The sequence below is a fragment of the Rhinichthys klamathensis genome, unplaced genomic scaffold (genome assembly GCF_029890125.1).
Source record: "Rhinichthys klamathensis goyatoka isolate OS25496 unplaced genomic scaffold, OSU_Roscu_1.1 h1tg000054l_1, whole genome shotgun sequence".
Classification (NCBI taxonomy): domain Eukaryota; kingdom Metazoa; phylum Chordata; class Actinopteri; order Cypriniformes; family Leuciscidae; genus Rhinichthys; species Rhinichthys klamathensis.
Genome location: NW_026606599.1, coordinates 921,460 through 945,989, shown reverse-complemented (window position 1 = coordinate 945,989; position 24,530 = coordinate 921,460). Strand labels below are relative to the sequence as shown.

The 24,530-nt window shown below is 43.5% G+C and overlaps 3 gene segments (V, D, J or C); 2 read left to right on the top strand and 1 right to left on the bottom strand.

Moving 5' to 3' along the window:
- Positions 1-577, top strand: LOC130083218 (immunoglobulin lambda constant 7-like). The segment is given in 1 exon segment: positions 1-577. A coding segment is annotated over 1 exon segment (381 nt).
- A 7,979-nt stretch (positions 578-8,556) lies between these two features.
- LOC130083274 (immunoglobulin kappa variable 1-8-like) lies at positions 8,557-9,258 on the bottom strand. The segment is given in 2 exon segments: positions 8,557-9,076; positions 9,192-9,258. Coding segments are annotated over 2 exon segments (375 nt in total).
- A 701-nt stretch (positions 9,259-9,959) lies between these two features.
- Positions 9,960-24,530, top strand: part of LOC130083217 (immunoglobulin lambda constant 7-like) — a 51,638-nt gene continuing 37,067 nt past the window's right edge. Inside the window, 2 exon segments of the C gene segment in view lie at positions 9,960-10,031; positions 10,243-10,294. Coding sequence covers positions 9,960-10,031; positions 10,243-10,294 — 124 coding nt within the window.

Sequence of the window (24,530 nt, the reverse complement as noted above, 5' to 3'; positions counted from 1 at the left end):
ATGTGCAGTGCAGTGCAGTGTGTTGTGTGTGTGTTTGTGAATGTGTTGTGTTTGTCTCCTGCAGCTGGTCCCACAGTGAAGCCCTCAGTGTCTCTGCTGCCGTCCTCTTCTCTGCAGATCTCTGGAGACTCAGCCGCACTGCTCTGCCTGCTCAGCTCTTACTCTCCACAGGGGGCGCTGGTGAGCTGGACACTGGACGGGTCAGAGGTCACCGAGGGGGTTCTGACCAGCGCAGAGAGCCAGCAGGACGGCCGCTACAGCCGCAGTAGCGTCCTGACCCTCAGCAAAGCACGCTGGGAAGAGGGAGAGCTGTACGTCTGCAGAGTAACACATGATGGAGCTCCTCATGAGGTCTCGTTCCACAAGAGCTCTGAGTGCTGATGTTTCTCTCCTGAAGATGAGCCGTATCTGAGTGTCCTGTGTCAGGCAGGATTCACATGAGTCTAGTGCTGCAGCTGTAGTGCTTTACAACTCCATACTGAAAGAGTGTGTGTGTGTGTGTGTGTGTGTGTGTGTGTGTTATCTTTCAATCTGCTGTGTTTGCTGCAACATTCAATAAAGCTTCTCAACAAGTTCACTTTGTGTCTGACAACATCATTCAACTAACAGATGAAGATGCAGGAGCTTTTCAGAAGGTTGATGTCGCAGTAAATGTCAAATAAAGCTCTTGGGGTTTGAACATGGTCTCTGGAGACAGAGCTGCTCTATTCTGAGAGATCACAATCACTCCACCCTGACAATGCAAATGGGCTTTTCAGTCTCACTCTCTGATTGGTTACATGATCTGGACTGGAACACAACAGTTTCACTTCTGCTGCACATTTAAAGAAGGTGTTTGTTAGGGTTTTTTATAAAACTTTAAAGTATTATAAAAAATAAAATAAAAAATCCATGATCACGGCTCAAGAATCAGCCGTTATGACAGTAATTGTGTAAGAATGTAAAAGTTTCTGTGGCTCAATGTAAAGCATCTCGTCCAGACAGCAGAAGTGACTGAATGCAGTGTGTTCAGTTTGATTGACAGGGATCATATATTACACCTAAAACATGATGGTCATATTGAAACACTGACTCATTCTCTTCATAAAAACAAGATGAATGTTGATTGTAATGATATAGTGTCATAAATCATTATTCAAACCTGGACTAAACACTGGCAGAGTCAAGAGGAAGATGATGCTGAAAGTCATGTTTGTTGGTTGATGAAGAAGAGCTCTTGATCATGTCATGTTCAGTTCATAGAGCTATAAACACATGCAGAGTGAAGCATGTGCTGATCATATAAAACACCCTCTGAATCAGGGGTGTCCAAACTTTTTTTAGTGAGGGCCAAATACAGAAAAACAAAACAAAGGGCCGGGGCACACACTAGAGGAGACGTATTGACACATGAATACTGTGTGTTTACGACCTGGCTTGTTACTCAAGGTCTCAACATAAAAAGGAACACGAACAAACAGTTGAGGGTTTAAAATAAATAAAGAACTGTTTATTATTAAAGTAAAAAATTTTTAGGTGGTATGAATTAAATACAATGTCAGTTGTGTGTGTTTGCAAAGAGGTTAATAACTGGAACGACAGGCCTGCAGGGGCACAGGGGGTCGCAACAGTGTGTGGCCTATCTCTAACTCACCTATAATGTGAAGAACATTGCACTCAGTGGGAGCAGTGATGCTGTCCTTTGGATTGAAGATGTCAGGAGAAAGTTTGGTGGTTGAGACACGAAGGACTTCACAGAGATGGCTATCAGCCATTCTGGTCAGAGAAAATGTTTGTTCACATCTGTATGTAGAGCCGAACAGGCTCATCATTCTTTTTGCGTGGCTTCTCATCAGAGGAAACTTGGCACTATCCAAACTCTGATAGAAGTCAGGGAGGGAGAGAAGCTGATGTTGACTCTTCAGAGAATCATCACATTGCATTTCAATCAGTTCTAACTGCAGACTCTCTTCCACTTCTTCTGCATCCACCAGGAAGGGGGTCGAGAACAGCTTGATTTGTTTTTCGATGACAGAAAAATCTTGGAAACGCTGGTTGAATTCTGTCACGAGAGATGCAATCACAGACACATATTTCTCCTTTTTAGCAGAAAGGTCGGCCTTTGGAAAAGCAGACTTGATTTCAGACAGCGCAGGGAATTGTGCAGCATTAAAGCTTCGTAGTTGTGTCTCAAACAGGCAGAGCTTTACACAGAAGGCTTTCATGTGCGCATACAGGTGTGGCACCAGCTGTTCTTTGCCTTGTAGGTTCTTGTTCAGTGTATTCAGATGATGAGTTAGCCAAGAAATCTAGACGCACCCTAGCGGCAGCAAAATTTATTATCCAGCCAGTGTAGTCTAGCAACTCTCCGTTGGCTTTCGAGCTCGAAAAACCAAACTCTAGTCAGGCCAATCAGATCGTGTACAGTTGGTGGGCGGGCTTAACATAATGACGGCAGAGTTGTGACGGTTCCGCGTGATTTCACTGCTACTTGAAAACAAAGAAGAAGCTGCTGCTGCTGGCGACCATCGGTCTTTCAAATCGGCTTTGGCCGCGACTCTAGAGGACTTGGAGTTAAGAGAACGTCACTTAAGTCATTCTTACAAAAGTAAGATGTGTTCAGAGTTTTGACGACTGGATACCCTGGTGGGAAAACGCGTGGGACTCACTCATCCACAACCGTTCGTTGCTCTGGTTGGTTGTGGCGCTATCCTATTGCGTGCAGAGGGATTTTGAAAGACAACCGTTTATCCCGCCCCTCGGATTGAGGCATGCCAATGGCGAGTTCACAGACCTAACATCTTGATGTGGGTCTGGCTTGCCATGCTAATGATGAGTAAGATCAACTAAAAATGCCAGGTCGGCCAGCCACAGAGGGTCACTCAGTTCATGAAGAGGTCGGCCCTTCTCTTTCATAAACTGATGGATTTCTGATCTCAGCGTATTAAACCGCTGCAGCACATAGCCGCGGCTCAGCCAGCGCACCTCAGAGTGGTAGAGTACATCCCCGTATTCAGCATCCACATCAGTGGTACAGTGGTGGTACATGGTACAGTCCTCTAGCTCGAATTATGTTGACAGTTTTTACAACAGTGTTCATCACATCCAGGCGCGTGCACAGGTAGGGCTCAACCTGCGCAGAGCACATGCCCTTTTTGCTGAAGTGCCCTTTTTTTTGGTGGTGGTGTTTTTTTTATTTTTATAAATTAATGCTATTGGTCACCCTTTAAGTCTATCTGTCTGTTTTAAAAATATGTAGCCAATGAAAGATCTTAAAAAGAGCTTGTGTAAATCTTGTTCGATCCTCAAACTGTCAGTAAAGCTGATAACTCCGCCCCCTCTATCGTGACTGAATGAACTGAAGCTCCGCAGCGGCCGCACAGCAGACAGCAGCTGAACGGAGTTTTGCAAGGGTAAACTAAGATCTTGTTGTTTGAATAAGTACTAAACACGTTGTCTATAAAAGCTCATATTTTATGTATTTGATGTCTGACCAAGATATGTGGGACCTGAGAGAGAGGGCTATGCTAGCATTTGCCATAGTCATAGCCAATACATAGCCTACACTTAAACAGCCTTTGCATACAGTAGCATTTCATTTTTTATAAAATGCAATGACCAAATGTATTTTACAACAGGAAAAACTGAGCGCCTATAACAAACTAGTTGGTAAGCTGTTGATAAAAATGTAATGATGCCGCCGGCACCGTTTCCATAGGAAAATCATAAGCACAGGTGCTGTTCGTACTGGAACTACACAAAGCACGAGTGATCCTCGTCACCTACCTAACATACAATACAATACAATTTTATTTGTAAAGCACATTTAAACCAACCGAGGTTCGCCAAAGTGCTGAACACTGACATAGTTTCAGACAAATTATAAACACATGACAAGAGCACAAGACACAGTTAAACAAGTGACAAGACAAAACAAAAAGCAGAAAATTAACTCTAAGGCTGGTTTAAAAGCCAATGAATAAAAGTGAGTTTTAAGTCGTGATTTAAAAGTGTCAAGGCTGGGAGCTACCCTGACACACATAGGCAAATCATTCCACAGCCTAGGGGCCACGACTGAAAATGCTCGATCTCCCCTATTTTTAAGTCTTGTTCTAGGAACAGATAAGAGTAGTTGGTCAGCAGACCTTAATGACCTCAGAGGAACATGCATCATCTGTAGGTCATCTATGTAAACTGGAGCTTGCCCATGAAGAGATTTAAAAACAAACAATAAAATCTTAAACTGTATTCTAAAACAAACTGGTAGCCAATGAAGAGAGGCAAGAACAGGCATAATGTGCTCCCGTTTACGGATTCCTGTAAGGAGTCGAGCGGCAGCATTCTGAACTATTTGCAATCTAGAGAGAGAGGCCTGGTTAACTCCTATATATAAAGCATTACAATAATCCAGGCGGGTGGTGATAAAAGCATGTATAACCCTCTCCAAATCTTTGAAAGATAAAAATGGCTTCAATTTGGTGAGTAGCCTAAGTTGAAAAAAACTAACATATATTTCTAAGAAATTTGTTCTTTGATTGATGATTGCTGATACACTTAATTTATTAACATTTAATCATGTTATGGTAATAATATTAAATTATGGTTAATTCGAGGCTGTTAATATGCACGTATTCGCTATCTAATTTTTGAATCTACAGTATTCTATACCCTCCGGTCGTCCTCACATGTATAAATGTAGTTAAACATGGTTTTACTACAGTAATGATGTAGTAGTAACTAAAAAAAAAACATTACAGAAGATCACTGTGAAATCTTTATATTTTATCATGCAGAATGTAATTCATAATTTAATTCATTCCAAGGCTTAATTTATTTGATCCAAAATAAGCAAAAACAGTAATATTGTGATTTTTTTTTTTTTTTACAATTTAAAATAACTGTTTTCTATTTGAATATATTTTAAAATGTAATTTTTTTCTGTGGTCAAAGCTGAATTTTCAGCATCTTTACTCCAGGTCAGTACTCTTCAGTGTCACATGATCCTTCAGAAATGCTTTTCACTGCAATAGTGCTTTTCACACTATTTTATCATTGTTTTCATTGCTGGCTTATTTTATGGGAAGTGTAGTGAATAAGAGACCTTCAAGAGACCAGCATTGGTCAGGGTTTTGCCATCAACTGCAACTGTGGAGAGATCCTTTTTAAAAATGAGGTTAATTAAGAACCAACTCCGAAGCCTTTGCTCAGAGGAGAGACTCTCAGACCTTCTCCTCATAGCCATAGAGAGGGACATCCCAGTGGATCACAGTGAAGTCATAAACATCTTCAAGCATGGCTCACAGAAGATTGCTGTTGTAATTAGGTTTAAAGAAGCCCTAAAACCCTGTATATCTATATTATCTATATTATTATTATTATGGTTGTTATTAATAGTGAAAAAATCTAAAGCTTTTGAGACTATTATTATTTTTATTGAATTTGTCATGAAGATGTGACCATTTCCTCCTTTTATGTAGGATTACTAAATAATCTTGATATAAAAAAGGGAGGGGGGTGCCCTTTTTCAGTTTCAGCACATGCCCCTCAAAAGGTCTGTGCACGGCCCTGATCACATCGCCCAGCTGGACAGTCTTGGCACACAGTGCTTCTTGGTGGATTATACAGAGCATCCTAACAGCCTCACCTCCGCTCTCTTTTATCTTGGCGTACACCATCATTGCCATTCATTTGCGATCGCCCTTCATGGCCGGAACTCCATCCGTTGTTACTCCACAGAGCTTGTCCCATTTAATCTTTTCAACTGCCTCTGACATCTCTACCTGTCGTTGTGCCTTTTAGGCTCATCATATCAAGCAGCTCCTCCGTACAGCAAAAATGATCATCTACTCCCCACAAAGAAATGAACAGCTGCGCAGTGTCGGTAGCATCTGTGCTCTCATCGCATGCTATCGAGTAAAAATCAAAAGCACAAGCTTAGTCTCTCAGCTGAAGTTTCACGTTAGCTGACAAGTCCTCGATTCTCCGCACCACTGTATTTCTGGATAAGCTCACGTTGTTGAAATCCTGCACTTTCTCCGGGCACATTATTTCTGTGACTTTGAGGCACTGCTTTATGAAACCACCGTCTGAGAAAGTTTTGCCGTGCTAGCAAATAAATTTAGCAACTTCATAGCTTGCTGTTGTGGCGTTTTCCTGTATTTTGTTAGCACGGAAAAACACAACTGTTCAGTTTATTCCAAAAATATTAAAAATGTACGTTCCATGACAGAATGCTATTAAACACAACAAAACATTTGAGATGTGATGGAAATGACACTGTGGAGATGATTTTCATGACTTAAATGGCTAAATGACATTATTTGTAATGTTGTATGAAAGGGAGATGAATGTCAGTAATTCTGTAATCTTCTACAGAAACATCAGACTGTATTTGATGGTCTGTAACCCCAGTATATCTCCAGAAACTAGAGAAGTGGTGTATTCCAGTAACATGAAGCTCCTGTGAGGACGCTGAACATCTGCTGATGGAGCTGCTCGATTCTCAGAGGAACACAATCACCTGATGATGCAAATATGAGTTTCACTGTCTGACACTTTATTCTCTGAAATGAGTCAGAAGAGTTGGACTGATGGAGAGATGAGGTTTGTTCATATTCATCAGTTTATAATGAAACACTGTCAGGGTCTGAAGCCTCTGAACTGCTGAGATCGTCTTTGACTCGGTTAGAGAGTAAAAGCTCGAAGAGTTCAATCCACAAAAATAGTAATGATACGCTGGACTCATAAAACAGCTCACGTCTGTGAGAAGTTGTGTTTGTATGAGTGTATGAGTCTGAAACTATGACAAATTATGCAAATTAGACATAAATATGAACAATCCTTCTGTTAAATTGTTACAGATATTAAACATTTCCCATCTTAAACATAAATGAATAATAAACAATCAACGATCATGTGAAATTCACTGACACTTCCACAAATATCATGTAGTGTCAAAAAAATCTTAATCTGGTAACATATTAACAGTTAGACATTAATATAACAATAAAGGCATGATAGATTTCCAGCTTGATAAAATAACAGCAACTTGTGCAAATACAAACTTAAAACAATTAAAATGATTAGCGTGTAAATCTCTACTGTAACTCAGAGACATAAGCTTGAACACACACAGCTTTTATGATTGAGGCTCACAGTAACTCAGAGTGTTTAGTGTATCGAGCACATGAGCTGCGTCTGAAATCACACACTCTCTCGAGTACAAACTTATTCTGAAGATCTTATTACCTCACGACTGATAAAAAGCATGTTTTTATAGTATGAGTGTGTGTAGTATGAGTGTGTGTAATTGTTACGTTCCACGTGTATTTGTGTGTGTGTTTCTGTTCTGTGTCTCCATTCATTGTTTTCAGGTGGTGATCGGGCATTGGCTGTTTGCGGGCACGTGTCGTCATTGTGGGGGCGTCATCATCTGTTCAACCAATCCACTGCTGTGCCACGGCTTTAAAAGGCCCATTCACAAATATGAAGACAGATCCTCGCCAGATCTCATCCAACTTGCGCGTTCTGAGCACGCTGTTGAAACCACTATCACTATTCACGCTTATAACTTTATTGTTGGCGATTTGAGTAAACGCTTTTGCCTGACCTGAGTTTTTGATAATTTGAGAGATGCCTAGCTAATCCGATTACATCTGGAGCACTGAGTTCCACCTATTGCGAAAGCATAGGACGGGAGGTAGGAATCATTGTTGTGTTAGGTAGGCGTGGAGTGTTCGCCACTATTGTACTTCTGTTTTTTATTCAGTAGCCTATAGTTTATTTAAGGCGGCGTACCCGCTGAAGATCTCGGTTTTGTTTCTATTTTTCTTTATTGTGGCAGTTAGTTTAGCTGGTACGGTTAAAATTAGATATCAGTTATGTTTTGCTTATTTCAATAATTTGGCGACACTCTTGTTTGTCTTAATTTTCTTGTGTATTACTTTTACTCTAACGAACCTGTTATTCAATTCAAATGAACATGTCTCCAACTTTCATTCAAAGAGAATAAACGTTTTTTGATGTTTCTTGGTTGTCTTTTTCGTATCCACACACAGCAACAGTGTCTCACATAAATGTTATGTAATCATTCCCTTTTACATCTTTAAACACGTAACAGTAATAATGAGTGTAATCTGGACGTACTACATTAGCCATGATGTCATTATCATGTGATCTACGAGTGTCAGTGGCGTCGCTTCACTGTCGTTCATAAATCCTCTCCTGTGGCCTCATGGGATAGTAAAGTGTCCATCATAAACACACTTCAGAATCTTACTGGGAGTAGTGGATCATCCGGGGACTTTTTACCTGTTCTTTTATGAGTGAATTCACACACACTTCTTTTGTCACATACTGTATTTCACCTCATATATAGCAGTGAAGTGTGTGATGTCAGATGCAGACACGGTCTTAAAGGAAAGTGAACAGAACTCAGTAATGTTAAAGATATGTGTCCCTCTAGTGGAGAAGTGTGGAAGTGAAATTAAAGAGATTGACTTTCCGGCAGTAAATAATATAGATAATATTGTAGAGGAAAGTTTTGCAGGAACGAGCTCCACTCACATTTAATCCACATTTTAGTCCAGTTTAGTAAGGGATATTAGATTATATGTGACATGTTTACTTACATCATAATAGATGAATAAAGTGTGTGAAAGGTTTGATATTGTGTAGTTTGTGATCCTCCATCAGCAGCTGCAGTTTCTCTCAGCTGTATCAGTGCAGTCACTGTGACGTCTGACTGACAGAGGTTTTTGTACGACTCTTTATCACTGTGTGAACACATCTTTACCACTGATAGCATGATAACTCTGACAGTAATAATCTCCTGTATCTTCAGTCTGGACTCCACTGATGGTCAGAGTAAAATCACTGCCAGATCCACTGCCACTGAATCTAGATGGAAATCCTGACTGGAGTTGATTCGCTGCATATATGAGGAGTTTAGGAGCTTCTCCAGGTTTCTGTGAGTACCAGTGTAAGTAGCTGTTAGCATACACATTACTGCTGGTTTTGCAGTTTATTCTGACTTCTTCTCCTGGTTGAACTGCTGATATTGATGGACTCTGAGTTACAGTGATCTGTCCTCTACACTCTGAAAGAAAACACAAATAAAAATTAAAATGATATAGCCTATATAAAATGATTAATAGATATATTTCACATTTTAAGATAATTAATAATCATTATAAAAACTGTATTACACAAACCTTGAATAAACAGTGCAATGGTCCAGATGAAGATGTTGATTGTGTTCATTGTTGTAGTTTAGTCTTGTGTGATGATGAAGAGTGTGTTGTGTTCTGCTCTCAGTCATGAAGTGTTAAACTCACAGCACTATAAACACTCTCAGAGCACTGAAGCATGTGCTGACAATGCAAAGAAGTGGGCAGGATTTACAACAGCTTGTGCTGAGAACAAACTCATATACACTAGAGTTACACAATCATGACTTTATTTAGTATGTTTATTGTGACTCCTGAGACACTGAGGATGTGCAGATGAACGTCCATCTCTGTGTCCATATTCAGTCATGTGACCATCATCACTGCTACACTTCCACTAGATGAAGCGCCATCACTAAAGTAAGATCATGAATCATGAGTGTGTTCAGAAAGTATCAGGACTGATTGTGAATCTCTAATCAGAGTTCATGGTGTCACTCCATCTATCATGAAGCCTCATGTGTGTCTGAAATCATCAGATGGAGAAGAAACAGGCTGTTAAAGATGGACACATATTAGAGCTTGTTCACGTTTCATGATCTTGTGTGGAGATTCAGAACCAGTCCAGATACTTTTATAACACACCTTGAATATGAAAACATGCTTGACTGTGTAGAACATGCAAAACACCTTTTATATCTTCATTGTCACACTTTCTATTGACTTTGGCTCTAATATTCAATAAAGTCATTATTTGAACAGATTCTCACTGAAGATTGAAGTGTGAAGCTGCAGGTTTTTCTGTCAATCATGATGATTGATCTGCATATGAAGAACAGAAGCATCATTATGAGAAACTCCACAACATCATCCATGATCAAAGAGGTCAAAGGTCACCTCAGAGGTCACAGCTCATCACATATATTTCTTTAAACAGTGTTATATCAGAAAGCATTTAGTCAAATCTGAATGAGTGAGTGTTGAGAAGAGCTGAGGATCTTCTAATATCAGTGTGTTGAAGTGTTGTTTCTCTCTCTCTGCTGGAGTGTGTGTTCACTCGAGTGGAATAGAGGTTTTTGTACGAGCGTTTCATTAGATTGTATCACTGTGGTGGACATTCGGTGGAGGAACTAAACTGGTGATCAAATGTAAGTCTTTTTAATTAACTATTTAAAAAAATACTATTTAGATTTCAGAAAGTGTTTTACAGTTAAAACAAGAACAACATTTATTAATAATAATGAATATTAGATATTATGGTGACCTTTTACTTGAAGCCTTTATGTATAATGCATTATAAAGGTTTTCATAATGTATGTTATAATGCAGTATGTATTTTCGTAAATAATTGTAACCAAAGTTAAAATGTATTATAATTCTTAAAAATATCTTGTTTCATCTGAAATTGGTTGTTTGTCGTGAGTTTTAAAGTATTATAATTTCTTAAGGTGTGACAATGAATATATAATATTATAATGTGTTAAAACTGTAGTTACAATTATTGATGAGATCATACATGCATTATAATATGTAAAACAATATATAAGTAATGCACTAAATACTTTTATAATGCAATATGTATAAAGGCTTTAATTAAAGTGTTACTGATATTTCTGTATAATTATTTAATCTAAAACAATGATGTTATTATAAGAATAGCATTATTCATAAAAAAAATCAAATTCTAAACATATTTCCATAATGTGTCTCACTATGAGTTTATTCAGTTTATTACAGGTTTGTTGACGTTTTGATTTTTCTTTTTGTAAAATGCTACCTCAACATGTTTGTTTAAGTAATCGCTTTTATTTTGGTTAGAACAAATGTTTGATGTGTAAAACATCTCAGAGTAACAAAGTGATTATCTATTGCAGTGATAACAAAACATAAAGAAGCTACTTCATATGGTAAAACAATCTAATCAACATTTCAAAAAACATATTTGGTAAACTGTAATTGACAAACAAAAGCCAATTAGTTTATGTAAATTTGTATTTAAATAGAGATGTATAGCAGCAATACCCTCTCGAGTTAGTTAAACATATTTAAAATAATATTGAAAAATAAAACAGATTTAAAATATGTCTATTGTGGTGCTTTTTTTTTTTTTAAATTAGCATGAAAGCTTCTTCTGCTTCCTTGAAACCAACATATACTCCTGATGATGATGGATATCTTTCCCGTATGGCTCGCACAACACATGACGGCAGAGCTTTTCTGTTGTGTCTTCCAAGTTTTTGACCTTTCAGTATCCACTCTAGAACAACCCGGTACGCCACCAGTCTGCATTGGCTGAAAACAGGAAATAGATCATAATCACACAAATATTGTTTGCCAAGTGTGTCTTCTCTTTCTTTCTTCCTTTCTCTCTCTCTCTCTCTCTCTCTCTCTCTCTCTCTCTCTCTCTCTCTCTCTCTCTCTCTCTCTCTCTCTCTCTCTCTCTCTCTCTCTCTCTCTCTCTCTCTCACACACCAAAACCAGTGGTGGAATGTAACGAAGTACAAATACTTCGATTGCCATAGATATATCAACCCGGTCACACTAAATGCGTCTTTATAGCACGCAGTGTGTTTATCGTGCAATTTATACGCGAAAATTAGTTTTTACATGCATAGGAAACGCATTGGTAGGTTTAGTAGTGATGTGGGATGCGTGTGGTTAGGATTAGTATGGCAAGCCAAGAGGTTCAGAATTACGCCATAAATTAATCGCGTTTACAGTTTTAACATAATATATATATATATACACCGTATGTAGTAAGGGTATATAGTAAGCTTGATGTGAGTATTAGGTTGAATGAGTTAGAATTAACTGTTTTATTAATCATTAGAATATAGACATTAAGAGAATAAATTGTTATGCAAGTACTTTTACTTTTAATACTTAAAGTACATTTAAAATCAGGTACTTTTTACTTTTAACTTAAGTAGGGTTGTCATTGTGGTACTTCTACTTTTACTAAAGTAAATATGTCTCTGGTTGTTTGTACATTTACTTAAGTACTGAGATTCAGTACTTCCTCCACCACTGACCAAAACACACACAGCATAGTAAAACATGCATTGTAGAAAGCTATGCATCATGTGTATTAACTTTAGTTTAAACTAACCTACTTACTCTACAGATAGTGTGCCACCTGGTCCTTCTGGTCTCGGACGTTGCTTCCAGTTCACTTTAGGCAAATAAAAAAAAACTTCTAAAACACTGCGACTTAGCAGGGGCGGAAAACCGGGATCCTCTGTTATACAGCTAGATACACTTGTCCCATTGTCTGCGTCTTCCAGATTTTCCAGTTGTGGCATTACAATGTCCCAATCGATACAGCACATGCTCTCCTGTTCGGTAGGCATCGCTTGGCACTGATGGCATTTACACCACCAGCTCTCCAATGCTCTCGGTCTTGCAAGAGCTTGGGACTGCGGTTGTGTTGCAGCTTCTTCCATCTCTTGCAGTTCAGTGTCAGTGTATTCTGGTTCGAATAGGTACGGTTGGTTAAAAAAATTTAAGTCTTCATCTACGTCGAAATCAGCAGACATATTTACGAATTGAAAAGCGTATGTACAGCGCGCGTCTTCCTCTGCTTGTAAACAGAAAGTTTTGCGCTTCCAACACGTCATCTTATACGGTAGGTGGCGGTAATACTCCTAAGCGGTGAGCAGCCGGTAACAAGAAGTAGTCGAAGAAGAACGTCCTCATCTCAGTTCTCGCGCATGCGTTCTGGAAATCTCTTCAACTCTCGTCTCAGGCCCACAAGGAAGTAATGGAATAGTCAAATAAAGTGGTTATTTATGTTTTTTTTCGCACAAAAAGTATTCTCGTCGCTTGATAAACTTATAGTTGAGCCACTGTAGGCACATGAAATATTTAAACATTTTCTTTAATGACTTTCTGGGCCGTCAAGTTTCATTCCCTTAGGCAGCCTATGGAGCAGTGATCCACCTCTCAGATTTAATCAAAAATATCTTCATTTGTGTTCCGAAGATGAACCAAGGTCTTACGGGGTTGGTACAGCATGGGGGTGAGTAATTAATGACTTAATTTTCATTCTTGGGTGAACTAACCCTTCAAAATCAGAATATCAGCATAGCTCACTTACATTCACTGAAATATTGAAACGTTAGCGATACTGATTCAAAACACGAGCAGCAGTGATTGAATGTCAAAGGGCGGTTTGAACGCGGTTTTGATTGGTTTTGTACCTGAGTCAGACCTGTCAGTTATTGGCTGAAGCGCTTCAGACCTGTCTGTTATTGGCTAAAGCGCTTCAGATCTGTCTGTTATTGGCCGAAGCGCTTCAGATCTGTCTGTTATTGGCTGAAGCGCTTCAGATCTGTCTGTTATTGGCCGAAGCACTTCAGATCTGTCTGTTATTGGCCGAAGCGCTTCAGATCTGTCTGTTATTGGCCGAAGCGCTTCAGATCTGTCTGTTATTGGCCGAAGCGCTTCAGATCTGTCAGTTATTGGCCGAAGCGCTTCAGATCTGACTGTTATTGGCCGAAGCGCTTCAGATCTGTCTGTTATTGGCCGAAGCGCTTCAGATCTGTCAGTTATTGGCCGAAGCGCTTCAGATCTGTCTGTTATTGGCTGAAGCGCTTCAGATCTGTCAGTTATTGGCCGAAGCGCTTCAGATCTGTCTGTTATTGGCCGAAGCGCTTCAGATCTGTCAGTTATTGGCCGAAGCGCTTCAGATCTGCACTCAAAAAAATAATTCATTGGATGAACATGATTTTATCATGCCACCTATATTCCATCTAAACAAACCAAGTTAAGTCAACCAACCTTTATCATGTTAGTTGAACACAAAATAGATGTGTTGGTTAAACATGATTTTAACATTTCCATTCAACTTATTTGCATCTTTTTTGAGTTACATGATCATTCCTAGTTAATTTAGTGAGATTACTTTGAGTGTATTCTACATTGGTCAAACACATACATTGTACAAACAAACATGCATACAAAAAGACAACATGCAAATCCATTTAACATTTTTATTTATGCAACATTTTGCCTGCATTACATCTGAATTGTAGCAATTGGCTACTAACTGGAAACAATTTACCAGATAACAATGAGACGTTTTCCGATACTGCCTAAAAGCGGTATCGTTAAGTACTGAAATTTATGCACAGATCCAATACCATGTAATTTAGCAAAGAAAGAGAATCTACTTTAAAGTAGTAAAAAAAAAAAAAAAAAAATCACATTACACTCACTTGTCAAACTGCATAAAAGGTTAGGCATTCATTGTTTGTATTACAAGAAGTTAAACCTGAGCCGCATACAGCAATGACGGTTTGGGTATTAGAATATAAAGACAAAATGGTATCAGAACACCTCTGAACATAAGTTTCATCTGGGGCACCAAAAGTACAAACACAAAAGTGCAACACGTCGTGGTGCTTTTTGATTCCTACCAAAAATATACCATATATATTTTAGTACTCTTCTCACTGTTATTTTGCCTGCCACTTGTAAAGAACATATTACTATATAAAAACATGGTATAAGCATAAAGCTACACATTTTAATTCAAACCTTGGAAATCTCTAACATGACATTTCTTATTTTTCTTTCAGCTGCTCCACCTTTGCATCAAACACGTTTTCACATTAGTATCAAATATCTTAAACCTATTAAAATATATTTTTTAACTTGTAAAATTGGTGGGGTTTTATGTTAAAAGTTTGCAGCATGTAAAACATTTTATCAAAATATGTAACACTAGTAAACATCCTTAAACAATCCAACACTAATAAACATTATACAATCTCAGAATTTGTGAATGACTCAAGTTTTTACAGTCCGCATACATTGAGCAAACTAAAAGTCCTTTTGAAAACAAAGCAAAAATTAATAAAAAAAAAACTGCCTTGAAGAGCTCTACTTTAAGCAATCACTTCAAAAGTGCATTTGAGGTCTAGTTGGTTGCTTCACCTGTTTACAGTCAGTGTCCATTGAGCACACTTAAAGTCCTTGTGAAAAAAAATAATTAAAAAATCGGCATACTTCTACTTTGAGCAAATTTACTTCATGAGCTTGTTTTTTAGGAACTGTGAAATGGTATCAGAACACCTCTGAACATAAGTTTCATCTGGGGCACCAAAAGTACAAACACAAAAGTGCAACACGTGGTGCTTTTTGATTCCTACCAAAAATATACCATATATATTGAAGACCTCTACTTTAAGCAATCACTTCAAAAGTGCATTTGAGGTCTAGTTGGTTGCTTCACCTGTTTACAGTCTGTGTCCATTGAGCAAACTAAAAGTCCTTTTGAAAACAAAGCAAAAATTAATTTAAAAAAAACTGCCCTGAAGACCTCTACTTTAAACAATCACTTCAAAAGTGCATTTGAGGTCTAGTTGGTTGCTTCATCTGTTTACAGTCTGTGTCCATTGAGCACACTTAAAGTCCTTGTGAAAAAAAAAAAAAAAATCGGCATACTTCTACTTTGAGCAAATTTACTTCATGAGCTTGTTTTTTAGGACCTGTGCCTTGAATGATAACCTCTGGCCATCCAGATTCATGAGAATCTTCTGCATCACTTCAAAGGTGCATTTGAGGTCTGGTGGGTAGCTCAGGTTCAGACAGTATATTAGTCCAAATAACAAAGCACAGGCATCCCCAATGTTTGGTAACTTTCCAAGGACCTTCACACCTTCGACCAGGACACCGATGTCCTCTGGGTCATCTTCAGCACACGCACCCTCCTTTTGAATGACATACACCCCCATCACAGTTTGCTCCATGGAAGTGCTGGACTCGAGGTCTGTGTCCTGTGGGATGTTTTAGGATAAATGTTTTATGAGTGCATGAAGTCATTCATATTCATTTTATTTCATGTGTATATACATTTACAGACACACACACACGTTAATTAAAACACTTAATTATAGTTAGTTTATATCAGGTAATTTCTGAAAAAACACTAATTTTTTTTCCACACTGCACCTTCTCTGAATTTATCATACCAAGTAGGGATGTAACGATACGCTGAACTCACGATTTAAAGTTCACAATATGATTTTCTCACAATTTTCTCAATTTAAAAAAAATATATTTCTATATTTATATAAATTGTGCAAAACAAGAGATGTGTGCTCTTGTGTGCAACTTTCATATGAGATTCCAAGTCAGAGTTGAGCTCATTTAGCACGGCGTTCGTGGTTCGACTGGTCGAGACTGTTTTCCAAAGATGGCTCCTGCCTGTGTACGCGAAGTGTATTGTCTTTATAAAGTATCTTCTTATTAAACTGTCTGTAAACTTACAGAGTTCTCAATGCTTCGGTTTGCTTGTAGGGTTATTGCTACAGTGTTAGTGTGAGGCTATTTTGAGCCTTGTTAGTGGTATTAACTAGCGATTTCTTTTTACTTACGGTATTCGATGCACCATATACTAGCGTTATAAGCTAAACAGTTTTTAGAGATAAAACTCTTTACATTCGATTATCATGTAAACACATCCCAGAGAACGGTCAACTCGGTACAAATGTGTTATTACACTATAGGTTCATTTTGCGCCGGAGTTGTCCTTTAAGCCAGCGAAGGTTACCTGCTGTAAGTTAACTAACATTAGAGTCAAGCCCTAGGCTGATCGCATTAATATATATTTTTTTATCTCAACCACTTGTAATCTTAACACATTTAAATAGATTTTTAACCGATTCCCGATGCATCGTTTCATCCCCTCAAGCAAGTAAATATGTGCTCTTTTTTTAGAAGTTTACAGCTTCTTTGCCAAAGATACGTAACTCACCATATATTCCTTCACAAGTTTCTCGTGGTCTTCGTTCAAGTAGATGCACAAGGACTTGAGGACACATGTGTCACCGGGTGACAAACCAAGCGGAACTATTGTTCCCGGAAATGTTCCCGAGTGGGAGCGGATTTGGTGCGACACCAGGCTGGTTCCGGGGTTTTCCCCATGTATTGCGTCCGGGCGTAACTTCTAAATGAGGAGACGAGCGTCAGCTGTGCGAGAGGAGGAAAGCTAACGGCGATTGGGACACGAATCCTTTACAGGGATTATAAAAAGGCCATTCTGGCATGAAGGAGGAGAAGGAACAGAAAGGGAAGGATTAACGTGGGAAGGCAGCCTTTATGTTCGGCGTTTCGGGAGGCTGGAGGAATGGATTCATAACGTAAGAGTGACAAGGATTAAAGAGTGGCTGAGCATCCACATCGTCCAAGCAGCATTGTAATCTTCACCGTGCTGTATAGTAGATCCATCAATGGGAGAGGACGCCGGCCGGGACCGCGAGTGGGAGCCTTATTCACTGTGAGTTGAGGTGTACTGCAGTGCTTAGTGTGAAGTGAACACGTGTGACTCTTTGAAGTGATTTATTGCGTGCACAAGTGTGGGTGTATAATTATGCTCCCACCCGTTAGCCCCAGTGGGCAAGTCTGCGAGGTTGGAGCTGGAGGGCCCATCTAACCATTGTTGATTCAGCTGGTGTTGTGTAGGAACTACTGTTAGGATTTATTGTCATCGACTGTTGCTGTCTGTTCCGAAGGGAAGCTGTGGAGTGAAGATTTGTTCCCATTAATTGTTTCTCTATCCTATTTGCTGTCTGCTCCATCGCCTGCTCTGAAGTTAAGCTGCTGTATGAAAGACCATACCACAGTTCGTTGCTGTGTGTTCCGAAGAGAAGCTGCGGGGTGAAGATTTGTTTACCATTATCTGTTTTTTCCATCCTATCTGCTGTCTGCTTTACTGTCCGCTCTGAAGTCAAGCTGCTGCATGAGAGTGTCTTACCACAGTCTGTTCCATTGTCTACTGTCTGTTCCCCAGCCTGCTCCGACATTAAGTTGCCGTATGGAAGTCCTTACCACCGCCTGTCGCTGTCTGTTCTGAGGAGGAGCCGCTGGCCTGCTCTGAAGTTAAGTCGCTGTACAAAAGTGTCTTACCACAGTCTGTTCCATTGTCTACTGTCTGTTCCCCAGCCTGCTCCGACGTTAAGTTGCCGTATGAAAGTCCTTACCACCGCCTGTCGCTGTCTGTTCTGAGGAGGAGCCGCTGGCCTGCTCTGAAGTTAAGTCGCTGTACAAAAGTGTCTTACCACAGTCTGTTCCATTGTCTGCTGTCTGTTCCCCAGCCTGCTCCGACGTTAAGTTGCTGTAGGAAAGTCCTTACCACCGCCTGTCGCTGTCTGTTCTGAGGAGGAGCCGCTGGCCTGCTCTGAAGTTAAGCTGCTGAGCAAAAGTGTCGTAACACAGTCTGTTCCATTGTCTACCGTCTGTCCCCCAGCCTGCTCTGACGTTAAGCTGCTGTATGGAAGTCCTTACCACCGCCTGTCGCTGTCTGTTCTGAGGAGGAGCCGCTGGCCTGCTCTGAAGTTAAGCTGTTGTACAAAAGTGTCTTACCACAGTCTGTGTCACTTTCTGCTGTCTGTTCTCCAGCCTGTTCTGACGTTAAGCTACTGTATGGAAGTCCTTACCACCGCCTGTCGCTGTCTGTTCTGAGGAGGAGCCGCTGGCCTGCTCTGAAGTTAAGCTGTTGTACAAAAGTGTCTTACCACAGTCTGTGTCACTTTCTGCTGTCTGTTCTCCAGCCTGTTCTGACGTTAAGCTACTGTATGGAAGTCCTTACCACCGCCTGTCGCTGTCTGTTCTGAGGAGGAGCCGCTGGCCTGCTCTGAAGTTAAGCTGCTGTACAAAAGTGTCTTACCACAGTCTGTTCCATTGTCTGCTGTCTGTTCCCCAGCCTGCTCCGACGTTAAGTTGCTGTATGAAAGTCCTTACCATCACCTGTCGCTGTCCGTTCGGAGGAGGAGCCGCTGGCCTGCTCTGAAGTTAAGCTGCTGTACAAAAGTGTCTTACCACAGTCTGTTCCATTGTCGACTGTCTGTTCCCCAGCCTGCTCTGACGTTAAGTTGCTGTATGAAAGTCCTTACCACCGCCTGTCGCTGTCTGTTCTGAGGAGGAGCCGCTGGCCTGCTCTGAAGTTAAGCTGCTGAACAAAAGTGTCGTACCACAGTCTGTTCCATTGTCTACCGTTTGTCCCCCAGCCTGCTCTGACGTTAAGCTGCTGTATGGGAGTCCTTACCACCGCCTGTCGCTGTCTGTTCTGAAGAGGAGCCGCTGGCCTGCTCTGAAGTTAAGCTGTTGTACAAAAGTGTCTTACCACAGTCTGTGTCACTTTCTGCTGTCTGTTCTCCAGCCTGTTCCGACGTTAAGCCGCTGTACGAAGGTCCTTACCACAGTCTGCCATTGTCTGTTCGGAGGAGGAATTGCTGTGAGAATCCCGTGCTGTCGTTGCTGCAGGTATTGACCACTGGCTGGTCGGCAGAGGAACCACCATACCCATCATCGACCGCCTCTAGGAAGGAATTGCGGAGGCCTCGTAGCACTAACCGTCCCACTCCGTACCATCGCCCGCTCCGAGGAAGACCCATTGTGGGACACCCCTCCTCCTCCTTACCGTTGCCTAAAAGGCTACTTGCCAGTCCTCACGGAAGACGAACGATTGCACCGACTTCCCTGTTTCGTTACCTGTTGGGTCGCGACTGTGGCATCAAGTCCTCCCACCCGTGTCTTAGTAAATAGGATTTTAATTCAATAAAATTGAACTTTTGTTACTTACCTTGTTGTCCGTCTGTGGTGCCCCTGGGTAAACTCCTCGAGGTGGTATATGCACAGGGGGGGCCTGGATTTGTGCCCGTGACATTTGGCGTAGTCGGCAGGGTTCCACCTTGGGTTGAGCGCCCAGAGGCCCATGATGGCGGACGAAGACTTGCCGGCAGTCCGGCCTCCTGTTACACCTGTCTTTGTTGGTGCCCCTTGGGCCCAGAAGTATGGAGGACCAGGATCAGAATTGAGTTTGACGGAGTGGAAGGCTCAGGTAGAGTACCTGGCGGGACTACAGGGGCTGAGTGCCTCGCAGAAAACCCAATTCGTGTTGAATTCACTTGAAGGCGAGGCCAAAAGGGAAGTACAAGCCGCGCCCGAAGCCACCCGTAACACCGCCCAAGCAATCTTCGACTTCCTGGTCGGACAATACGGTGACGCCACCCCGGTGGCTGTCCTGAGAGCCCAGTTCTTTAATTGTAAACAAGGACCCAGACAGACTCTGCGGGCCTTCGCCTTGCGACTACGGGAGCAGTTTGCTAGGTTGAAGGGGCGACGTGATCACGGCCTGGGGGAAGAAGAAACTTTGTTGCGGGATCAGTTCCTCCTGGGACTCCGTGAGGGGCCCATCCGGCAGAGTTTACGCCTACAGCTTCGCCGGGACCCTGCACTGACGTTCGAGGGTCTGCGACGAGAGGCCTTGGCCCTAGAGCTGGACCATGCCGAGGCAGTTGATCCTTCTGTGTGTATGGCCGCTAGTGGGATTTGTGCCCCTGCACCTTCGGAAGTCTCCGATTGGAAGCAGACCTTACGGACGGAGCTTATGAATGACGTCCGAGAACAGATGACGGAGTTGTCTAGAACCCTCTTGGAGGAGTTGCACCGGGGCCGGCCCCATCCCCCGACCTTACCCAGGGAACGTTCTTACTCGGACGGGAGTCGAGAGCCGGGGCGACGTCCTGCCCGGCCTACTGGTCCGAGGTTCCAGTGGGATGAACAGGGGCGGCCCATATGTAACAGCTGCGGAGAGCCTGGGCACATTAGTCGACAGTGCGGCCCTCGCCGCAGTTCGCAGGGGGGTTTTTAGAGTCACCGGCCACTGTGGGTCAAGTGGTCGGGACCCCCTTGACGGACCCTTCTTCGTTGTTTGTTCCTGGAGGCGGTTTGGTGGGGCACTGCCCGACTGTGGAGGTCCAAGTGCATGGCGTTGAGTTCCCTTGCCTGATCGATACTGGCTCCCAACTCACCTTGTTTTCTGAAAGTCTGGCCCAGGAACTCTTTGATGCCCGTCAACTGCAGGGAATGGAAGCTCCGTGGCTCACTCTTAGAGGGGCGAATGGCCTGGACATCCCCTGCGTTGGATACTTGGTAACTGATTTTAAGATTCATGGAGTCACCGTACCCCAGAAAGGGGTTGTGGTTGTACGAGACCACTGTCTTGGGGTGCGTCGAGCCCTTCTGGGCATGAATGTCCTCACGGATTGCTGGGAGGAAGTGTTTAGTGTTAGACCAGCTCGAACCACTTCGATAGCAGAGAGGAGGGACTGGGAGCGGATCGTGGCTGATTGTCGTAGGATCCAAATGGCCAGTTCTCAGGGGGACCGGGAAGATACTGGCCGAGTGGCTTGTCGATATGTCCTTTCTGTCCCAGCCAGGAGCGAAGCTGTTGTCTGGGCCCGGTTACCCGCTCGGTCGTATGGGCCGGAGGATTGGGTCCTAGTAGAGCCCCATTGGGACTGTCAAAGTGTTGAAGTGGCTCGAGGACTCGCGGTGGCCCGTCGAGGCCGTGTTTCCGTGAGGGTGCGGAATGTGAACCCATACCCCGTTAACCTCTACCGCCATCAGCGGTTGGTCCGAGTCACCTCGGTGAGTCCTTACCAAGTGCGGGAGAGCAGAGAAGTACGCTTTTGTCAAGTAAGCTCCACGGTGGTCGAGGTGGCCCTTGGGCGAGTGGATCCGCCGATGGACCCCATTGGAGGGGGAATGCCGGGCCATCTCCTGGGGGAGTCGCTGCGAGGAGAGGGTCTGGAAGAGGGCCAGGCGCAACAACTCCAGGACTTCTTGGCAAAGTGGCAACACATATTCTCTGCTCATGACGAAGATTATGGATGTACGGACATTGTAAAGCATCCGATCTGTACAGGCGACGCCGCACCCAGTCGAGAGCGATACCGTCCAGTGCCACCAACTCTGTATTCAGAGATCCGTACCTTGTTACGAGGGATGCTGGAGAAGGGGGTTATCCGCGAGAGTAGCAGCCCGTGGGCTGCCCCGATCGTCTTGGTACGGAAGAAAACAGGAGCGTGGAGATTCTGTGTGGATTATCGGAAGCTGAACCAAGTTACAAAAAAAGACGCCTTCCCCTTGCCGAGGATAGAGGACTCCCTCACCAGTCTGACACAGGCCGCATGGTACTCCACCTTAGATCTCGCCAGCGGGTATTGGCAGGTGCGGGTGGAAGAGGAGGATCGGGAGAAGACCGCGTTCGCTACCCCCTTTGGGCTCTTCGAATGGGACCGGATGCCGTTTGGGCTTTGTAACGCCCCGGCTACCTTCCAGCGGTTGATGCAGCGGTGTCTGAGTGGTCAGTTGATGGATTCCACCCTGGTGTATTTGGACGATGTGATCGTTTATTCCCCGGATTTTGACTCACACCTACGGCACCTGGAACAGGCGTTCCAAGCGATGGAGAAATATGGTCTAAAGTTACAACCAGACAAGTGCCAGTTGTTCCGAAAGGAGGTGAAATACCTGGGTCACTGCGTGGGTGCTGCTGGAGTTTCTGTGGACCCGGACAAAGTGGCGGCTGTCCAGGATTGGGAACCACCCAAGACGGTGCGACAAGTAAGATCTTTTCTGGGTTTCGTGGGGTACTATCGGCGCTTCATAAAGGACTTCTCCAAGACTGCCAAGCCATTGAACCAACTTCTCGCGGGCTCGGGACGCCCTCGTGGTCGAGGATCTCCCCCTGTTGCTTGGGATCCCGCATGTGAAATAGCCTTTCAACGGCTGAAGCAGGAATTAGTGCAGGCCCCCATTCTGGCCTATGCGGATTTCACCCAGCCCTTTATCCTTTACACGGATGCCAGTAATACCGGGCTTGGAGCAGTGCTGGCCCAACGACAACAGGGGATAGAACGGGTTATAGCTTATGCGAGCAGGAGCCTCCATCCCGCGGAGCGGAACGATTCCAATTACAGTTCCTTTAAGATCGAGCTACTGGCCATGAAATGGGCCATGTGTGAGAAGTTTAGAGATTACCTGTGGGGAGCCCAGGTACTCGTGGTCACGGATAACAGCCCGTTGGTACACTTACGTACGGCCAAACTGGGGGCTGTCGAACAGCGGTGGGTAGCTCAGCTGGCCAATTATGACTACCAGCTACAGTTTCGACCAGGCCGAGAGCATACTAACGCTGACGTTCTATCCAGACTCCCGGCGTTTGATACCGGTGGCCCCCCGCCGATGCGGTTGGCCGAGCATGAGGAAGAACTGAGGGTAGAAGTGGTAGAGGCGTCCGGAGTTCATCCGGAGGAAACCCCTGCTAGTTGGGGCTGGGACCCACAGCGATGGAAAGAACGGCAAAAGGAAGATGGCGACCTGGTGGTGGTGCGGTCTTGTCTGGAACGGGGAATGCCTCTTGGAGCAGCAGAGAGACGGACTCATACACGGGTGGTGAAGAAGCTTCTGGGACAACGGGAGCGTCTCTGCCTAAAAGATGGAGTGGTTTGTCGCTCTGTCCAGGACCCGGTAACCCACGAAGCTGTGCTCCAGGTGGTAGTACCGGAAGGTCAGATTCGTCCGCTGTTACAAGCTTATCATGCCCAGTTGGGACACCAAGGGCAGGAGAGGACGGTGTCCCTGCTACGGAGATGTTTCTATTGGCCTGGGATGTCGGCGTCCGTGAACTTGTTCATCCAGGGGTGTCCTCGCTGTACGCTCTTTAAGGCCCGGAGAGAGGTGAGGGCCCCTCTGGTTCCATTGTGCCCTAAGGCTCCCTTACATATTGTGGCCATGGATTATCTGACGCTGAGCCGACCCACTGATCGTTTCCAGAATATCTTGGTGGTGACGGATCTATTCACAAAATATGCCTGGGCGATTCCAACTCTGGACCAAACAGCGATCACTACGGTGAATGCCCTCTGGAGGACGGTGTTTCAACCGTTTGGATGTCCGGAAACCCTACATTCTGATCAAGGGCCAAATTTCGAGTCCAAGGTTGTGGAGGAACTGTGCCGGCTCTATGGGTGTAAGAAGACCCACACCACTCCGTACCACCCTCAAGGCAACGGAGGGTGCGAACGGTTTAATCAGACCCTTCTGAGCCTATTAGGAACCCTGGACACAGACCACCAGAGCCATTGGATAGATAACCTCCCTGCTCTGACACAGGCATACAATAACAGTGTGCATAGCACTACCGGCTATGCCCCTACGTACCTGATGTTCGGGAGACATGTGCGCCTCCCCATGGATCTGCTCTGGGGAACGGCTGCGGCCGGAGAGCGTCCGAGTCTTACGGATTGGGTGAATCAGCATCATCAGCAGCTCCACGTGGCCTACCAACGAGTCACAGACCAAATCGGTAGGGCGGCCGCTAAGAACAAGAGGCTGTATGACCGGACAGCTCGAGAGGCTCCCTTGTTACCGGGAGAGCGGGTACTTATACGGGACAATCGGCGCCACGGGAAAGGGAAGCTTAATGATCGGTGGGAGGCGCAGCCGTACGTGGTGGAGCGACAACAAAGACCTCACCAACCGGTATACACCGTTCGGCCCGAAGGGAAGGTTGGTCCGGAGCGGGTGTTGCAC